This window comes from Lissotriton helveticus, chromosome 7, assembly GCF_964261635.1.
Source record: "Lissotriton helveticus chromosome 7, aLisHel1.1, whole genome shotgun sequence".
NCBI classification, from domain to species: Eukaryota; Metazoa; Chordata; class Amphibia; order Caudata; family Salamandridae; genus Lissotriton; species Lissotriton helveticus.
Genome location: NC_136068.1, coordinates 1,923,821,829 through 1,923,843,708, shown reverse-complemented (window position 1 = coordinate 1,923,843,708; position 21,880 = coordinate 1,923,821,829). Strand labels below are relative to the sequence as shown.

At 40.1% G+C, this 21,880-nt stretch overlaps 1 protein-coding gene across 1 annotated transcript in view; it reads right to left on the bottom strand.

Annotated features, from left to right (window-relative positions):
* The window catches only part of LOC144770900 (sulfotransferase 6B1-like), a 202,126-nt gene that overhangs the window by 124,493 nt on the left and 55,753 nt on the right, over positions 1–21,880 (bottom strand). The window contains exon 3 of the mRNA XM_078655692.1: positions 20,838–20,927. Coding sequence (XP_078511818.1) covers positions 20,838–20,927 — 90 coding nt within the window. The remainder of the gene's footprint in view (positions 1–20,837; positions 20,928–21,880) is intronic.

Genomic DNA, 21,880 nt, shown 5'->3' with positions numbered 1-21,880 from the left:
GGATTGCACAGAGGGTCAGCATAGAGCTGGTAACTCCACACTTGAAGCCCAGACTCAACGCAGAGTGCCTAACCTCCATCTCCATCGACAATCCCAGCACTCTGACGGAGACAGCATCTGGTTCTCTCCATACTCATACTTCATTGCTTTTACTTTTCTTACTTGTATTGCTTCAGTTTGGCATTAAATGTGATATTTACATACTGAACTTATGCTAAGCACAAGCCTAGCCAAGTCCTATAGCCCATTACCCCCTGCACACAGCTGAACGAGGGAGGAAGCTTGTTCAGAGGGTCATGGTGCCTGCCACATGGTGCAGGGACATTCCTGCACCCTATTTTTTGTATTGCCACGGGGGCTGCTAACCGCATCCCCACCACAATACAAAATATAGGTAATACGACCGCCACGGTGGCGGTCGCATTATAATTCGGATTGTGGGTAGGCCGCCTCGTAGGCAGCCGATCCCAAATCAAATACGATGGCGGACGGATCGTAATGACCCCCTATATTCCAAACCATCAATCGCCAATAGGTGCATCTCATCTTTTTATCAATTGTGCCCGTCTTTCCCTAGGTGTCGGTGCACATGGTACATCCAGGCAATTTGCAGGCATTGCAATGGCGTTCATCACTCCTACCATATTGATCAACGTTGGTTCGGAGCACAGCAGTACAATTAGAGTTGCAGTCAATGCAAATATTGAGTTGTGTTTTTTTTAAATGGTACTGTATCTGTAGTAACATTTAAACTAATCCAGTGAATAACATCCTTGAGTAGGCTGAATGCATTACATTTAATGTATATCCTTTTCTACTGTTTCCTTGAATAAATTTGACTGCCATTAAAATTAAAGTAAGCCAGTTGTCAGCTCAATCACAGCAAAGATACTGTCATTCCAGCATGGACTCCATAGAGTGATCACCAGAATCCTGGGAAGGCATGGCAAATGGCTGAGTCAGGAGGAGGAGGGGGAGCAAATTCACTGGGCAAATTCACTGGGCAGGGCGAATGCAGGGTCTCACAGGAGACACACGTTGTTCTTCAGGCAGGACAGGGATACCATGAGGGTCTTGCCTGGGTGCCGGGCCAAGCCGAGCTGAAGGAGCAGCAAAGTGCGAAGAGAGAAAGAGAGGTCGAGAACCAGGCTCTTACAACAAGATCCGATGTCTTTGGGCCTTCAAGTCAAAGGCATGGCCGGATCCTGTGTTTGTTGCCAGTTATTATGTAGTAACGGTAGGAACCCCGATAGGAGGTGAGGAGCTTTATTGCTGTTTTTAGAGCTCATTACGATGTTGGGCAGACACCGTCTCGGAATCGGGACTCGCGGTCGGCAGTTCTGCCCGACAGATTGCGCCAAGTCCCGTTGACTTCGATGGGAGCCTGTGTTCCGCCAGACAACACAGGCTCCTACGGGGAAATGGGTTGTGTGCGGAAAACTCTGCACCCTGTTGCAGGAACCCCATTGTGCCTGCCACACAGTGCAGGGCTTTACAGGGGGGTCCCTTAGGTACCCCCTCAGGCCCAAACCAGAGGCTGCAGGATAAAGGAGGGCCTGCCAGGGGCCCTCAAAGTCCGTTTCCGACAGCCTTTTTGTGTCGGATAGGCCGACTCGGAAAGGCTGTTGGAAATCGGCATTGAAATCGCTCTGTTGGAAATGCTGTCCGTAGAGCTGTACAGTGCAGTTCCAACCAACACAAATTCTCCGAGAACCGGTCAGAACCGATTCAGAAAGATTGTGCGGGTTAGAGTCCGACCGCCAACATTGTAATCGGTCAGGCGAATTGTAAACCGACCGAGTCGGTCAGTAGCGTTTTGACACGGTCAACGAGATTCCGCCTGCAGGGAGGGATTTTCCGCCTGACAATGTAATGAGCCGCTGTGTACAACTTCTCTCAGAATGCCCACCACCTGCCTCCCAACCATCAAACCCCGTAAACTTTCTATTTGCCTCACAACAGTGTGTAATTTGAGCCAGTGGTTTCCTTTGCTTGACATCGGCTCTTAATTCTCAACACTGGCACTTCTGACAGTCCGCCACATGATGGTGCTGTTTGTCTAACATAGAGGACGAGCACTACAACAGTTGGATATTCATTCAATATATCTTAAATGCCTATTACCCGCCTTCCAAGCCATTCCTACAGCTTTGGGTAGCCTAGAACAGACTGAATTGTCACACTAGCAGGGTTCCATGTTTGCAGTTGTGTTGGTTCTGTGATAGGCGGCGCTGACAGGAGCAAAGGGCTGGTGCACGTAGCAGTGACCTCCTGACAAGGGCCCCAGCACATATTTTTTCACAAATTAGGCACCGCCGCATGTTGCACCCAAAGGCACAAATAAACAGGTGATGGAAAGAGGAAAAGGAGAACAAGGGGAAACACAGAGGCAATGTCATACCATCTACTATATCATGGAAACTTTGCTTAATAAACATCGCAGACACTACACAAGGCCCGTTAGCGCAAATGACCATTACAGTGAGATCAGGTGTTACAGATCTATTAGATCTTTATATTTTGCCTTTATCTGCTATATCTCCTTTCCCTAAACATTTGGCTCTCGGTTGTGCAAACCATGTGTAGTCCTTGGGTTTAACATTCCCATGTAGCACGCCACAATGCGTGTATATATGTTGTGTTTTGTCCATACTACCACCAATAGTATAAGTTTATCCGCAAGCCGTCGGGCTCGACCAACACAGAGCGGCAGAGGGGTTAGTCCAGACCCACTGTTTGGGTTATTTATTCTTCCTCTTTCCTTTCTATTTTGTACTGTACGTATTGCTTTACGTTGCTGCATCTGAGTATTAGAGCGGAGTCAGACAAGCTTAAATTGTTCCCCGCTGCATCCGGCCTTGAATCTCCCGCACCCTAACATGGCATGAGGCATGCAGGATCTTAATACTTTATTGAATATCGAGAAGGTAAGTGCAAATAGCAAAGTATAGATTTACTATTCTTAACTCCTCATCTAAGTACATGAAAGATATATATATATATCATCAAGGTACATATGTGTGGAGTTATATAAGTAAAAAGTTGCTTACCCATAGAAACTCACCTTCATGATATTTTTGTCCCTGATATTTTGTCCCACAATATCTTTGTTTCCGATATTCTGTCTAACCACCCCCGCAATGCTCCCACCATCCTACATCCTTGCTTAAATCAGACCTCAAGATCTGGCTAGAATACTGGCTACCATTTATGAAAAGTGATTCCTCAACTTGTCCATGAATCGCAAATGGGCCTTGTACCCATATCCATCTAATAATGTTGACACACATCCTATGAATGAAAGAAGACAAGCAGGCGCTCTTAACTGTATTACTATAACCCACTTGAAACCTATGTGGAGCACGCCGAAACAGACCAAACGCACACATAGACACAAATCATTCTTTAAGGTTGTAAATTCTGGAATTGAATGATGACAATGTGAAGCAAACATAGCAGTTTTATTATTCTGGTCTGTAGTTACAACTATATAGATCAGCAGATCTATTGTTTACACTTTCCGTGGTATTTTTCGCCTCTCTTCTCCCTTCCCCCATTCTTTTCTCACCTGAAAAATAGAGATATGTTTTCTCCTGTAAATTTTCTTGTGACTTCACAACCTGGATTATGCTAGTAGCATCTTGGTTTACTGCACGGATTCAGCAGACTCGTATGCAAATATAGTACTGTATTCTTTTCTATGTTTAGATATATGCCTTGTCTTTGGAGCTGTGCTTCAGTTAATGTTCTGGCCACCTGTGTGCATACGCAAAACTCACAAGAAAGACATGTTTAAAAAAAATATAAAGTAAAAGGGAGGTCTTGACCTTTCAAAGGGGTATATTTTGACAGGTCGAATTGCAGTTTTTGCACTGCTACAGCCAGGCTCCACTGGTAGGCCTGAAGCCATGTTTGCTCTGCCACTGTAGTGGGTGGCACAATATGTGCTGCAATGCACCAGTGGCATTTAACTTACAGACCCTGGGTACACTCTGTACCACATACTAGGGACGTATAGTCAAGTTAAATAGCCTATGGACACGTAATTTAAGTGGGAGCATGGGTACTTTACGACTGGCTAGCAAGGGTAAATCACAAGGCGTTCTAAAGAACGGAAAAATATAGGCTCCAGCAAGAGGCAAAAACTCTGAGGGACCAACACAGAAACGCAGGTTTCCTACAAATTGTGTTCTATATTCAGAATTCAGGTGAGTAAGATCTGTACTTTCAAAGGGCATCAGTCTTTAAAACATCAGTTCTCTCTTCCTGTTGCACACATTGAATGCTGTGGCACACTGTGTGCCATGTGAAGCTTCATAACACAAGCACTTTATGCTGAGTCAATAGCCCACTGTCGAGGGCTCTAGTAGGTGTTAAAGGCCCACACCTGCATTACACGCCTGACCCGCGGGCAAGGATCTTTTATGAGAGAGAGGGTCTTTAGCTCCTGAAGCAGTCTGAAGAAAAAGGGCTATAATATTATGATTCCACTTGTGTCGGTGGGCCGCGTGCCTCAGTGGAATCTTGCTGTACCGAAGTTCTTCTGTGAAGCAGCACTCCTCGCGACTCAGCCATCGTGGCAGTTGCTGAAGGCTAAGCAGAAAGGGACGCTGCGACGTCTATGTGCCTGAAGTTAATAAACCTACTTAAGCCGTTTCCTGACTATGCTTGGTTAAGTTACAACATATTTCTGGCGACGATCTTCAGCCAGGATTGCACATAAAGCGCAGTGGAGAGCCTACACGTGTCACGGCCTGCATGTAATGGATGGTGCGTCCGGAGGCCAGCGTGTAAGGTACAGCGCTACGCAGCTGAGCGGTAAGGCATTGCGTGTAAGGTACAGAGCTACGCAGCTGAGTGCTGAGGCATTGCGTGTAAGATACAGCGCAAAGCAGATGAGCAGTGAGGCATCAAGTTCAAGGCAGTGTCATATCTATAGCTCAAGACTTACACAGTTTGTTGTAAGTGTGCCATTTGGGTGTCAAAAAGCTGGTGAGAGCAGAAGCCTGACTTGATGCCAATGGTGCAAATAAGTGTTAAGGTATCCACATGTCTGTCTTTACAGTCCTGACATGCAGGATCCCTGCTGGTGAAGGAAGGCGGTGCAGCAACAAAATGTGTCCTCGGAGTCTGGAGCAGCATGGTGAGACAAGCCTGTGTGGGAAGAGCTTCTTTTCGATTTGAGTTAAAGGCACCGGCGATTTTTTTTTTTTGGTCTGCCGGTGAAGAGAACGGATTTGCTATATTAAAGGAGAAGTTCATTTCTTGAATGCTGTTCCCCTGCTGGCAGCTTTGTGCATTTGACATTTTTTTTTTACTTTTGTGAAAAGGAATAGAAGCTGTAAAACTTGATCTGTTATCCTTCACACCCCTGGTTGGTTTTTGACATTCTCATTGTAAACATGGATGTAACAGCGTTGGATGTGACATCTGTTTCTTCTCCTCCTCATTTCCTCACACAACCAGGCAGCCCTTGTATTGAGTGGGATGAATGGATTGACATTTTGACAACTACCTGGACGCTTTGGGTGCTCAAGATTTCAGTTCCAGGAAAAGGGCAACTTTACTTACTAATTTAGATAAAGAAGGTCAACACATTTTTAAGTACCTTCCTGTTGCCACAAATGATCGTGGCCAACCCATTGAGGATGTTTATCAGGAAGCCAGGAAAAGATTGCAGAAGAGGTTTGCGAAGGAGACTAATGTGGTTATGAGGAGTTTTAAATTCTACACTCAACCACAAGGAGTTGGTGGAATCTATTGATGAATTTGTTACCAGATTACGAGAGCTCTCCCTTAAGTGTAGATTTGGTCCCATGGCCAAAGAAATGTTACGGGATCAGTTGATCGTGCAGTGCAGAAGCAGGAAAACGCAAGAACGGTAGAGGGCTACCAAAGATCCTACTCTTAAAGATGCAATTGAAATTGCGAAGATTGTGGAAGAGTCAGAGTTTTGCATGAAGGAGATGAATCGTAGAGACTCGAGGTTGAACATTACTGGTGAAGGAGAAACCTTTGTGGTGGAGAGGAGTGATGGGGAGGTGGCTGTGTCCACCGAGTCTAGTTTTAAAGGGGGAAGAAGCTTTTCTGGCAGCAGGAATTATCTGAATAAATTTGGAAGTAAGATGTGTGGCAAGTGTGGAAGCACTTATCATGCATCTGACTCAAAAAATTGCTGGACTATTGCTAAAGAGTGTAGGAAGTGTTGCCATAAAGGTCACTTTGCAAGGATGTGTAGGGAAGTCAACAAAGGGAGAGTGGCCATTTTGCCTGATGAGACACCCTTTGGTGAGTACATGACCATGCCTGACAGAATTATTTGTGTTGAACCTACTCTAGGGGATGTAGTTGACAATAAAGCTGTCCTACTGGCTGGTGGATTGAATGTGGATGATTGGCGGAGAAGCTCGCCCAAGGCAGAATTTCTCATAGAAAACACGAAAGTTGGCCTCACGATAGATTCTGGGTCATTGTATACCATTGTACCGAAGAGGATTTATCAGCAAGAATGGCCCAATGCAAGGTTAATGCCCAAGGATATAAATCCAGGTGGATATCAAGGAGGACAGATAGACATTCTGGGTTTTATACACATTGCCCTTGATTACGAAGGAGATGTTAGCTAGCTTAGTGGGGAGAGTGAAGTCAGGCTCCCAGGTGGATCCCTGCCCTCCCAGAGTTTTTAAGCTTGCTATGTCAGGGATAGAGGAGGATGTTCTCACTCTCCTAAATAGGTCATTGGAGTCAGGACAGGTCCCGACCACTCTTAAAGAGGCCCGGCTGATCCCGCTGCTAAAGAAGCCCGGGGCGGATATCAAAAATTTAAAGAATTTTAGGCCCATTTCCCAACTACCTTTCTTAGCCAAGGTGTTGGAGCAGCATGTTCTGACGCACCTCTCAAAACATCTGGAGACAAATGATCTGCTAGAGCGGAATCAGGCTGGATTCCGGATACATAACAGCACGGAGCTGGTGATGTTGTCAATTTTGGATGAATTAAGAAGTAGAGCAGATAAGAAGATCCCCGGTGCCCTGGTGCTGCTTGATCTCTCTGCTGCTTTTGACACGGTGTGTCATAGTCAACTGCTGAAGCGGCGGAGAGATCTGGGCATCGGGGGGTCCGCACTAGGCTGGCTAACTTCATTTCTGCAGGAAAGATCACAGAGGGTCCAACTGTCAGACCTATTATCCACAGCAGCGGCTATAACCTGTGGAGTTCCGCAAGGTTCTGCTCTCTCACCGCTCCTATTTAATATTTATCTGCAGCCACTGATTTCAGCTCTTAATCAGATGGAATGTCAGATATACAATTATGCTGACGACACACAGATTATCATCCAAATTGAGGATTCGCCAGGAGCCCAAGCCAGGCTGCATAACATCTTAAAGTACACAATTAACTGGATGTCCGCCAACTCCTTTAAGATTAATCCAGATAAAACCGAGGTGCTGCCTATTACCATCTCTGGCAACCCTTGGACCGATCGTTTCTGGCCCAAGGAGTTGGGCAGGACTCCAGTACCGGCAGCCGTGGTGAAAAGTCTGGGCATCCACATTGATGGGAATTTGTCTATGAAGAAGCAAGTGTCTTCAGTGGTGGGCACATGTGTCGGCCTTCTTAGGCAACTTCATAAAATCTCTCAATTGTTGTCATTCTCTACTTTAAGGAGCATGGTGTCTGCTATGATTCTAGGACGGCTGGATGATGGTAACGCCCTTTATGTAGGGCTCCCCCAGCAACAACTTTCAAGACTGCAAATAGTAATGAACGATGCAGCCAGACTGATTTTTAAGAAGCCCAGGAGTACGCATGCCTCGCCCCTCCTGGGCCAATTACACTGGCTCCCTATTAAGCAGAGAGCAATGTTTAAAGGACTGTGCATCTCACATAAGGCAGTATATGGCAATGCGCCTAGCTACATTAAAGCCCGACTGTCTCGTTACACTCCTGATAGGACATTACGTTCATCAGAGGATATTCTTTTGGTCAGCCCACGTTTCCGCCTTTCCACTTTGGGCGGGCGTGCCTTCTCGACCATTCTTCCTGCAGCTTGGAATAAATTGCCTTTTCACCTTCTTAAGGAGTCTAATCTATTGCCCTTTCGTCGGATGCTAAAAACGGTGCTTTTTCAAGAAGCGTGGGGCGTGCTATAAGGAGGTTGGCTGTCTTGTAATGTCCGGTTTCACCTTGTACAAGCGCTTAGAGACCTATTGGTGATAACGCGCTATATAAATTGAAATAAATAAATAAATACTGACAGATATTGGTTTTAAGAACAGGTCAGTTAAGGGCAAAGTGTATGTTGCTGAATCAGGTCCTCCAATCTTAGGTTGGTACCACCAGTATAATCTTCATATTAAAATTGACCCCTATGGTGTTGAACAGGTGATGGTGGTGGATGATCTCACTGTAAAAGACATCTTAGAGGGAGCCAAGGAGATGTTCAGGGATGTGCTTGGTAACCTTGACAGTTATGTTCACAAAATAAAACTCAGGCCAGGTGCTATACCTGTTCAGCATAAGCTCAGGAGGGTTCACATTATGGTGAGGGGTGAAGTCAACAAAATGTTGGATGACATGTTGTCCACCGGGGTCATCTAACCTGTTGAAAGTTCTGCTTGAGTTTCTCCTGCTGTCATCACTGAGAAGGCGGATGGAAATGTGCGCTTCTGTGTTGACTGAAGGAGTTTAAATCAGAACATCATTCCTGATACCTTTCCTTTGCCCAATATTATTGAGTTGATTTTACTGTTGTAAGGGGGAAACATTTTCTCAAAATTGGATCTTCGTCACGCCTATCACCAAATACGCTTACATGACTACTCCAAACAACTAACAGCCTTTATCACTATGGAGGGTACTTTCCAATTAACCAGGATGCCCTTTGGTTTATCCTCAGCTGCTATTGTTTATCAGAGGATGGTGTCTGAGGTGTTTTAAGGTTTAAAAAATATAATCTCCGTCCAAGATGATATCCTGGTACTTGGTGATACTGTGAACAATCACAGTTTGGCATTAAAGGAGGCTCTTACAAGACTATTGGAGTCTGGTTTAATGCTACATAGGGAAAAATGTGCTTTTCTGGTATCAGAGGTCGAGTACTTGGGACACTCCTTTTCTTCTGAAGGTGGAAAACCCCAATAAGATTTACTTGCTTCTATAAGGTAAGCTCCTACCCCTAGCAAACAGGGATCTATTGCGCTCCTAACTGGGGTTAATTGAGTATTACTCCAAGTTTGTAAGGAACTTTGCAAGTAAAACTGAACCTTTGAAGATACTTATCAGAAAGGGTGTAAACTTTGCATGGGGATCAGAGCAGCAAATATGTTTCGAAAAAATCAAGCAAGAAATTTGTGATGTGGGCATTCTTGTGCCTTTCAATGTTAATGCTAATACCATTTTCACAGCAGATGCCAGTGACACGGGCATTGGAGCTGTCTTGTCCCAGAATGATGGCACTACAGAAAGAACTGTGGCGTTTGCTTTGCACATTTTGACAGCCATTGAATGTCAATATTCTATAATTGAGAAAGAGACTTTAGCACTCACCTGGGGTATGGAATATTTTAGAATATATGGGTGGGGGCAAAAGATTCTTCTCCGCACTGATCACAATCCACTGCTGAAAATGTTGTCACCAGGTGGGGCAGGGAAAGGATCAGCAAGACTAGCTCACCTGGCATCCAGGTTGCAGGAGTACAACTTTCAGGTTGAATAAATTTCTGGTTGGCGCATTGTTCAAGCAGATTGCTTGTCGCAATTTACCTATGGAGTGGGAAAAAGTGGATAAAATTGGGATGGCCAAGAGTGCATGGGAAGGAGCTATTGCAATTGTAGAAGGTGTGGTTTAGTGTAGTGGTGGTGTGGTCAGAAAAAGTGTGGGTGGATACCGTGCTGCAAGATGAGGTTTTGAAATTTGTTTTTCAACCTCATACTCAAAGGCGGACGAAGGGAGAGCACTTTGCCTCATAATGTGAGACCCTTTAGTGCTGATTTAGATTAATGTATCTACTGTTGCAGACCAGAATGTTATGCAGGTTGATAAGATTGTTCCATCATTTGGCATTCGTAAGAGGTTGTTTGATTTAGCTCATGAAGGACATCTGGGTCAGACCATTACGAGAAAAATTTGGTGGCCGGGTATGGATGGTGAGGTGGTTGAAAGGTGCAGTGAATGCATTGAGTGTGAGAAGAGGTTGAAGGTAGGGCCACAGTCTGTCCCGAGTTCCATCCATGATCCTGGTGTGGTATGGCATAGTGTTTACCTTGATTTCATTGGACCGATGACAGGTGTTCATCTTATCAAGAGATTTGGCATGGTTATCATGGATGTTCACTCTAAATGGTTGATCGTGCATCTCCTTCCTGAAATTACCACTAGGGCCAACATAAAAGTGTTGCGCAATATATTAAAAGAAGAAGGTTATCCCACTGTGCATTAATTTTTATGCAATTTTGGGATTAAACATTCTCTCACTGCGCTTTATATTCCCCAATCCAATGGGATTATGAAAGAGCTAATCACATAGTCAAACGAGCGATAGACCTTGCTCTTGCCAATAACTTGGATGTTGAAGAAACCTTGGATGACTTAGTATGGGCTTATCATATTACAGAAAATTCTTCCACTGGTGTGGTTCCTTTTGTTGCCATGTGCGGAAGGAAACTTTCATCTAGGTTAGTACCTTCTTGGGTTAGAGAGTTGTTAGAAGGAAAGGGTGAGTGTGTTGGTGATGAGTGTGCAGCGACTTCTGCATCCACTCCTGTTCCTGCACAGACAAAGTCCTCCACAACATTCATGTAGGAGAATGGGTCAAAGTCAGATATGGTCGTTAGCTTAAAGGTCTAAGTAAGTTTCCCGGTCCTCTCCAAGTTAAATTGATTCACAAGTGGTATGTTGTGTTGGCCAATGGGGAGAAGTGGAACCTACGCAGGGTTGCCAAGTACTGCTCACAAGACAAATCCCCCAGGCTGATTGGTGGAAGAGATGCTTGTTCAGGTTATATGTTGGCGCATGATCACCAGTTCTCGTGCGTGTGCAGGGATGCAAGGTGGTGGTGATAACTTGGGTGATCGTCAGCATCTCAGTTTTGGGAGTCAAGATCTACACTATTCTCAGGTTGCACAACGGTGTCACAGATCCTTATGGGTCAGGGGGCCTTCTCACCACTTGCAGGATTGGTGGGGTACTCCTCCCTTCATTGTTCTCAGTATTTCCTTTCATGACTTAGTGCTAGTAACTTATATAGTGCTTCATCTTTCTGTGGGATGCAGTGTTTCTTTGCAAATTCGATGTTTCATCATCTTTAGTGTTATTGGCTTCCGCCTCTCCTTTGCACTCCAAAATAATTTTCATATGTATCTTACCTTCCCATTTGCTTTTGTTCCTACTGTTTTATTCTTCATATTTATTTATTGTTTATATAGTTTGGTTCTGCCTGTGTGTACTAGGAAGGGGGATATGTTATGATTCCACTTGTGTTGGTGGGCCGCATGCCTCCTCTGAAGCAAAAGGGCTATAATGCTATTAGAATATTCCAACCCAGAGCGCAGCATGTTCTAAAATGAACAAGGAGAGACGGAAAGATAACTATGAGAATACCGAGGCAAAGGTCTGTGTCTGACACTCTTGTGTATGGCTTCCGTAGGAAGCCTCTACCCTGAACAGCCGGATCGAAATCCAGTTACTCACCGCAGTGACATCACAACAGTGGGTAACTTATGTTGTTACCGACCGTTCAGATGCCACAAGGGAAGCACTCACTTCTCCTTTGTATCGCCTCCTAGCCCAGAGACCCAAGCACCCCGGGCTGGTTGGCAGTGTCACCCACCTTTTTCACCATTTGTGGGTCTCCCCAGACCGGGCGAGGCAGGAGAAAGCGGGCTGGTCTGTGCGTGCACCAACCACTTTTGTGCTGTCAGTGTCTGAGTGGAGAGTGCGGGTTGGGAAGCAAGGGGGCGAATGACAGAGGGTGGTGAGGGTGGGTGGTCAGAGGCACGGTATTTATTTTTTAGCATGGGTGAGGGTGGGGTGTACAGAGGGGTTTGGGGTTGGGTGGCAAGAGGCAATGTATTTGTTTCTACATGGGAAAGGGAGAAGCACTGCTTAATGTGAGCCAGTGCTTGATGGTGGGACCCATTGGCACTCTTTTTAGGGCCCAGCACTTATTTGTCTTCATATAACATTGACCGACAGCAAGAGGAGGAAAAATAAACTAAGGGGAAAGAATGAGGAAGAAAAATAGGGGAAACCTCTCATAAAGGAAGAAAGCAGGGACCTGCAAGAGAGACAAAGGGGCAGGGTTTCCTGGTAGTGGATTAAAGAGGCCCGAGAGGGGTTCAGGACTACCATTGGGCCTGCTGATATTTACTAGCACCCGCCAAGGGCTTCTGGGCACAGCTTTGGGCCCCGGCACACATTACGTTACGAATTAAGCTCTGGGCAAAGGCATATGTAAAAGAGGCCAGACATTTTTATTTAATGTTTGGGTTTGAACAGGATGGATACTTTTCCAAGGGGTGGAAGACAGCAGGCCAGGTGTCTATTTTTCAGATTTGGGTGAGGGGGTGTTTATGTCGAGGGATGTTGAGAAGGGTGGCAGGAGGTGAGTTTTTTCTAAACAATGTTTTTTCATGTTAAACATGTGTCCTAATTTCTCCTCTGTGCCTAGGTGTCTCTTGGCAGCAGGGGCAGATGACTGGGTGGGCCATATAGAACATTACAATATATATAAGACTAAAATGTAACTAATCGGGACGTCTTTCACCTCGTGGTTGTGACAATACAGGTGAGTCAACCTTTGTTCATGCCTATTTGATTCCACTCTGAACTCCTGTGCGAAAAATACCCGCTGTTATCCATATATAAATCTATATTTTCATTTTTGTCATCAGTGCAATGCCCAATCCTGCAATGTAACATTCACTCAGTGTATTGATAACAATTGTGACATTCACTCAGTGTATTGATAACTGTTGTAACATTCACTCAGTGTATTGATAAGTGTTGTGACATTCACTCAGTGTATTGATAACTGTTGTAACATTCAATCAGTGTATTGATAACTGTTGTAACATTCACTCAGTGTATTGATAACTGTTGTGAAATTCACTCAGTGTATTGATAACTGCTGTAACATTCACTCAGTGTATTGATAACTTGTAACATTCACTCATTGTATTGATAACTGTTGTAACATTCACTCAGTGTATTGATAACTGTTGTGACACTCACTCAGTGTATTGATAACTGTTGTAACATTCACTCAGTGTATTGATAACTGTTGTAACATTCACTCAGTGTGTTGATAACTTGTAACATTCACTCAGTGTATTGATAACTGTTGTAACATTCACTCAGTGTATTGATAACTGTTGTAATATTCACTCAGTGTATTGATAACTTGTAACCTTGTAACATTCACTTAGTGTATTAATAACTGCTGTAACATTCACTCAGTGTATTGATTACTTGTAACATTCACTCAGTGTATTGATAACTGTTATAACATTCACTCAGTGTATTGATAACTTGTAACATTCACTCAGTGTATTGATAACTTTTGTAACATTCACTCAGTGTATTGATAACTGTTGTAACATTCACTGAGTGTATTGATAAATGTTGTAACATTCACTCAGTGTGTTGATAACTTGTAACATTCACTCAGTGTTTTGATAACTGTTGTAACATTCACTCAGTGTATTGATAACTGTTGTAATATTCACTCAGTGTATTGATAACTTGTATTTATTTATTTATTAACAGTTTCATATAGCGCGTACGTGACCCATGGGTATCAGAGCGCTTAATATCATGTGGTATGGATTACAAATGCAGTGTACAAAGAGCAGTAAAACATGCTGACTTAGTAATGGCGATTTAGACATAGTATTTATAGGTTAATAACTTGATAAGCAACATGTAAGTTATTGATTTAAGACCTGAGATAATAAAGTTCTGAGGTAGAGTTTTTTTGAGGTTAAATCAGATTCTATGGTCATAAAATCCATGACAAGTCTTCGGTTTCGATTATCTTGTTTATGGGAGGAACTTGCTCATAAGAAAGTTCTTTATTTCTTTCTTGAATGTTGTCATGTTTCTAATTTTTCTAATGTTTGCAAACCTTGTAACATTCACTTAGTGTATTAATAACTGTTGTAACATTCACTCAGTGTATTAATTACTTGTAACATTCACTCAGTGTATTGATAACTGTTATAACATTCACTCAGTATATTGATAACTTGTAACATTCACTCAGTGTATTGATAACTTGTGTAACATTCACTCAGTGTATTGATAACTGTTGTAACATTCACTCAGTGCATTGATAACTGTTATAACATTCACTCAGTGTATTGATAACTTGTAACATTCACTCAGTGTATTGATAACTTTTGTAACATTCACTCAGTGTATTGATAACTGTTGTAACATTCACTCAGTGTATTGATAACTGTTGTAACATTCACTCAGTGTGTTGATAACTTGTAACATTCACTCAGTGTATTGATAACTGTTGTAACATTCACTCAGTGTATTGATAACTGTTGTAATATTCACTCAGTGTATTGATAACTTGTAACCTTGTAACATTCACTTAGTGTATTGATAACTGTTGGAACATTCACTCAGTGTATTGATAGCTGTTGTGACATTCACTCAGTGTATTGATAACTGTTGTGACATTCACTCAGTGTATTGATAACTGTTGTAACATTCACTCAGTGTATTGATAACTTGTAACATTCACTCAGTGTATTGATAACTGTTGTAACATTCACTCAGTGTATTGATAACTGTTATAATATTCACTCAGTGTATTGATAACTTGTAACATTCACTCAGTGTATTGATAACTTTTGTAACATTCACTCAGTGTATTGATAACTGTTGTAACATTCACTCAGTGTATTGATAACTGTTGTAACATTCACTCAGTGTGGTAATAACTTGTGACATTCACTCAGTGTATTGATAACTGTTGTAACATTCACTCAGTGTATTGATAACTGTTGTAATATTCACTCTGTGTATTGATAACTTGTAACCTTGTAACATTCACTTAGTGTATTGATAACTGTTGTAACATTCACTCAGTGTACTGATTACTTGTAACATTCACTCAGTGTATTAATAACTGTTGTAACATTCACTCAGTGTATTGATAACTGTTATAACATTCACTCAGTGTATTGATAACTTGTATTTATTTATTTATTTATTAACAGTTTCATATAGCGCGTACGTGACCCATGGGTATCAGAGCGCTTAATATCATGTGGTATAGATTACAAATGCAGTGTACAAAGAGCAGTAAAACATGCTGACTTAGTAATGGCGATTTAGACATAGTATTTATAGGTTAATAACTTGATAAGCAACATGTAAGTTATTGATTTAAGACCTGAGATAATAAAGTTCTGAGGTAGAGTTTTTTTGAGGTTAAATCAGATTCTATGGTCATAAAATCCATGACAAGTCTTCGGTTTCGATTATCTTGTTTATGGGAGGAACTTGCTCATAAGAAAGTTCTTTATTTCTTTCTTGAATGTTGTCATGTTTCTAATTTTTCTAATGTTTGCAAACCTTGTAACATTCACTTAGTGTATTAATAACTGTTGTAACATTCACTCAGTGTATTAATTACTTGTAACATTCACTCAGTGTATTGATAACTGTTATAACATTCACTCAGTATATTGATAACTTGTAACATTCACTCAGTGTATTGATAACTTGTGTAACATTCACTCAGTGTATTGATAACTGTTGTAACATTCACTCAGTGTATTGATAACTGTTATAACATTCACTCAGTGTATTGATAACTTGTAACATTCACTCAGTGTATTGATAACTTTTGTAACATTCACTCAGTGTATTGATAACTGTTGTAACATTCACTCAGTGTATTGATAACTGTTGTAACATTCACTCAGTGTGTTGATAACTTGTAACATTCACTCAGTGTATTGATAACTGTTGTAACATTCACTCAGTGTATTGATAACTGTTGTAATATTCACTCAGTGTATTGATAACTTGTAACCTTGTAACATTCACTTAGTGTATTGATAACTGTTGGAACATTCACTCAGTGTATTGATAGCTGTTGTGACATTCACTCAGTGTATTGATAACTGTTGTGACATTCACTCAGTGTATTGATAACTGTTGTAACATTCACTCAGTGTATTGATAACTTGTAACATTCACTCAGTGTATTGATAACTGTTGTAACATTCACTCAGTGTATTGATAACTGTTATAATATTCACTCAGTGTATTGATAACTTGTAACATTCACTCAGTGTATTGATAACTTTTGTAACATTCACTCAGTGTATTGATAACTGTTGTAACATTCACTCAGTGTATTGATAACTGTTGTAACATTCACTCAGTGTGGTAATAACTTGTGACATTCACTCAGTGTATTGATAACTGTTGTAACATTCACTCAGTGTATTGATAACTGTTGTAATATTCACTCTGTGTATTGATAACTTGTAACCTTGTAACATTCACTTAGTGTATTGATAACTGTTGTAACATTCACTCAGTGTACTGATTACTTGTAACATTCACTCAGTGTATTAATAACTGTTGTAACATTCACTCAGTGTATTGATAACTGTTATAACATTCACTCAGTGTATTGATAACTTGTATTTATTTATTTATTTATTAACAGTTTCATATAGCGCGTACGTGACCCATGGGTATCAGAGCGCTTAATATCATGTGGTATAGATTACAAATGCAGTGTACAAAGAGCAGTAAAACATGCTGACTTAGTAATGGCGATTTAGACATAGTATTTATAGGTTAATAACTTGATAAGCAACATGTAAGTTATTGATTTAAGACCTGAGATAATAAAGTTCTGAGGTAGAGTTTTTTTGAGGTTAAATCAGATTCTATGGTCATAAAATCCATGACAAGTCTTCGGTTTCGATTATCTTGTTTATGGGAGGAACTTGCTCATAAGAAAGTTCTTTATTTCTTTCTTGAATGTTGTCATGTTTCTAATGTTTCTGATGTTTGCAAACCTTGTAACATTCACTCAGTGTATTAATAACTGTTGTAACATTCACTCAGTGTATTAATTACTTGTAACATTCACTCAGTGTATTGATAACTGTTATAACATTCACTCAGTATATTGATAACTTGTAACATTCACTCAGTGTATTGATAACTTGTGTAACATTCACTCAGTGTATTGATAACTGTTGTAACATTCACTCAGTGTATTGATAACTGTTATAACATTCACTCAGTGTATTGATAACTTGTAACATTCACTCAGTGTATTGATAACTTTTGTAACATTCACTCAGTGTATTGATAACTGTTGTAACATTCACTCAGTGTATTGATAACTGTTGTAACATTCACTCAGTGTGTTGATAACTTGTAACATTCACTCAGTGTATTGATAACTGTTGTAACATTCACTCAGTGTATTGATAACTGTTGTAATATTCACTCAGTGTATTTATAACTTGTAACCTTGTAACATTCACTTAGTGTATTGATAACTGTTGGCACATTCACTCAGTGTATTGATAGCTGTTGTGACATTCACTCAGTGTATTGATAACTGTTGTGACATTCACTCAGTGTATTGATAACTGTTGTAACATTCACTCAGTGTATTGATAACTTGTAACATTCACTCAGTGTATTGATAACTGTTGTAACATTCACTCAGTGTATTGATAACTGTTATAATATTCACTCAGTGTATTGATAACTTGTAACATTCACTCAGTGTATTGATAACTTTTGTAACATTCACTCAGTGTATTGATAACTGTTGTAACATTCACTCAGTGTATTGATAACTGTTGTAACATTCACTCAGTGTGATAATAACTTGTGACATTCACTCAGTGTATTGATAACTGTTGTAACATTCACTCAGTGTATTGATAACTGTTGTAATATTCACTCTGTGTATTGATAACTTGTAACCTTGTAACATTCACTTAGTGTATTGATAACTGTTGTAACATTCACTCAGTGTACTGATTACTTGTAACATTCACTCAGTGTATTGATAACTGTTGTAACATTCACTCAGTGTATTGATAACTGTTATAACATTCACTCAGTGTATTGATAACTGTTGTAACATTCACTCAGTGTATTGATAACTGTTATAACATTCACTCAGTGTATTGATAACTTTTGTAACATTCACTCAGTGTATTGATAACGGTTGTAACATTCACTCAGTGTATTGATAACTGTTGTAACATTCACTCAGTGTGTTGATAACTTGTAATATTCACTCAGTGTATTGATAACTGTTGTAACATTCACTGTGTATTGATAACTGTTGTGACATTCACTTAGTGTATTGATAACTGTTGTAACATTCACTCAGTGTACTGATTACTTGTAACATTCACTCAGTGTATTGATAACTGTTGTAACAGTCACTCATTGTATTGATAACTGTTATAACATTCACTCAGTGTATTGATAACTGTTGTAACATTCACTCAGTGTATTGATAACTGTTATAACATTCACTCAGTGTATTGATAACTTGTAACATTCACTCAGTGTATTGATAACTTTTGTAACATTCACTCAGTGTATTGATAACGGTTGTAACATTCACTCAGTGTATTGATAACTGTTGTAACATTCACTCAGTGTGTTGATAACTTGTAATATTCACTCAGTGTATTGATAACTGTTGTAACATTCACTCAGTGTATTGATAACTGTTGTAACATTCACTCAGTGTATTGATAACTGTTATAACATTCACTCAGTGTATTGATAACTTGTAACATTCACTCAGTGTATTGATAACTTTTGTAACATTCACTCAGTGTATTGATAACGGTTGTAACATTCACTCAGTGTATTGATAACTGTTGTAACATTCACTCAGTGTGTTGATAACTTGTAATATTCACTCAGTGTATTGATAACTGTTGTAACATTCACTCAGTGTATTGATAACTGTTGTAACATTCACTCAGTGTATTGATAACTTTTGTAACATTCACTCAGTGTATTGATAACGGTTGTAACATTCACTCAGTGTATTGATAACTGTTGTAACATTCACTCAGTGTGTTGATAACTTGTAATATTCACTCAGTGTATTGATAACTGTTGTAACATTCACTCAGTGTATTGATAACTGTTGTGACATTCACTCAGTGTATTGATAACTGTTGTAACATTCACTCAGTGTATTGATAACTTGTAACATTCACTCAGTGTATTGATAACTGTTGTAACATTCACTCAGTGTATTGATAACTGTTATAATATTCACTCAGTGTATTGATAACTTGTAACATTCACTCAGTGTATTGATAACTTTTGTAACATTCACTCAGTGTATTGATAACCTTTGTAACATTCACTCAGTGTGTTAATAACTTGTGACATTCACTCAGTGTATTGATAACTGTTGTAACATTCACTCAGTGTATTGATAACTGTTGTAACATTCACTCAGTGTATTGATAACTGTTATAACATTCACTCAGTGTATTGATAACTTGTAACATTCACTCAGTGTATTGATAACTTTTGTAACATTCACTCAGTGTATTGATAACGGCTGTTACATTCACTCAGTGTGTTGATAACTTGTAATATTCACTCAGTGTATTGATAACTGTTGTAACATTCACTCAGTGTATTGATAACTGTTGTAATATTCACTCAGTGTATTGATAACTTGTAACCTTGTAACATTCACTTAGTGTATTGATAACTGTTGTAACATTCACTCAGTGTATTGATAGCTATTGTGACATTCACTCAGTGTATTGATAACTGTTGTAACATTCACTCAGTGTATTGATAACTGTTATAATATTCACTCAGTGTATTGATAGCTGTTGTGACATTCACTCAGTGTATTGATCACTGTTGTAACATTCACTCAGTGTATTGATAACTTGTAACATTTACTCAGTGTATTGATAACTGTTGTAACATTCACTCAGTGTATTGATAACTGTTGTAACATTCACTCAGTGAATTGATAACTTGTAACATTTACTCAGTGTATTGATAACTGTTGTAACATTCACTCAGTGTATTGATAATGTGTGTTGACACTCTCTTTGATAATCTGATTAAATATAATGTACGGCCTGTGTGCAGGATTGGCGGGGGGTGTTAGCCTCAAGGATATATGAGGCAATGCGCCCCTAACAAATTCAAAACTGTTAGGAGCACAGGCAGCATAATCAGATAAATATGCCTCCTTGAGACATGATAAAAATTAGAAACCATGACGCTTTATTAAATAATAAGAGTTCATTACAGAAGGCAAAATATGGTTATTCTCAAAATCATTCAAAATGCATTGTGAATCAAAATAGGGAATCAGTGTAAGCCTCAGTCAAATGCATTAAGCCACCCCTCAGAAAGAATATTAAAATAACTCAAATGAAGAATTCTGATTCATGGCACACCTCTAAAATGAGCCCTTTTTATAAGAAAAAAACCCAGCAAAAGACACCTAGTCAACCTAAAGTTAATAATGTGTTTAAGAAGCGTGTCCAATCAGAGAACAGCAATATGCAATATTAATAAACCTAATAAAACTATGAGTCCCCTTTGACCTAATGTCAAGGGGTGTGACGGTACACAATGTAGTTACACGCAGAGCAATGACAAGCTGTGAATCTGGCCATTTGCGACTTAAAATAAACCTACGTCCATCTGACCCATTCTTCTGAATATCACAGTACAATCATTCAGATGCAAAACATTTATGAGGCTGAGCAACGAATATTAAATATCTCTCACACGCGGAGGTTATCAGAGAGCAGATCTTACCTTCACTTTGTTCACCTCCACGGACTTGGGGATGTGTTTGCGGTACACATGTGTTGATAGAACTCTTCGAGGAGGGATCTGGTTTATAATCTGGAAGAGAAGAAGTGGCCAATGACATGTTTGACGTCACAGCTGCAGGTCACATGGCAAGCACATAAGGATCTAAGCTGGCAAGATGGCTGAGTGAGTTGAAGACTTCCTGCTTTCATCTGAACATCTGCAATGTGAAGAAGGCTCTGGATTACCAGAGTCTGAGCACGGTGCACAGCTTAAAGGACAACTATCTGTTGTCTCCCAAGTTATCTACAAGTTATAAACAATAAGCCAAATTAAATTCAATATGCATTCAAAGCTTTGTTCATTGTTCATATGAAAATTACAGCATGGTAACTTAGTTCGTACGTGTTTATAAAAAAAAGTACTGTTGAACATACACAAATAATGCACAAATACTATACAACAGTATCTGAATTTCAAAATAACAATCAATAACATCACAATGAGGTAAATGCTGATTAGAATTAAAGAAAAGAAAGAAAATCCCAATGCATTTCGGGTTCCAACTTATGAACCCTTCGTCAGGGGAAAAGTAATGAATGAACAACCAATAAACCAATTTCAAAAAGTCATCAGAATCCTCCAATTATATCTTCCGCAGGAAACCCATTTTTTTACCAATGAGGAAGAAAGGTTATTCTGCCAGATTCAAGCACTAGAAATCCAAATGATGTGAACTGCGTCACTGGAAATAATATCGCTGGCCTGTGAATGGAATCTCAATCTCCATGTATGTTAGATTATGTGTTCGCCCGTAAACATCAAAAACCGCATTTCGTTTTGGCTGCGACCTTCGTGAGTCAGATCCGTGCTCGCGTTTCTCTCCCTTGCTTCCTGCTGTATTCATCTGAACATCACCACTTTCAACCTTTAGTAGTGCAGCTTAGCCTGTTATCCTTCAGAAGTTGAAATTCGACCACCATTACAAATTGAGTTATATTGCTATTCAGAACCTGTTCAGAAATCTTATATAAAAGAAGGTTATT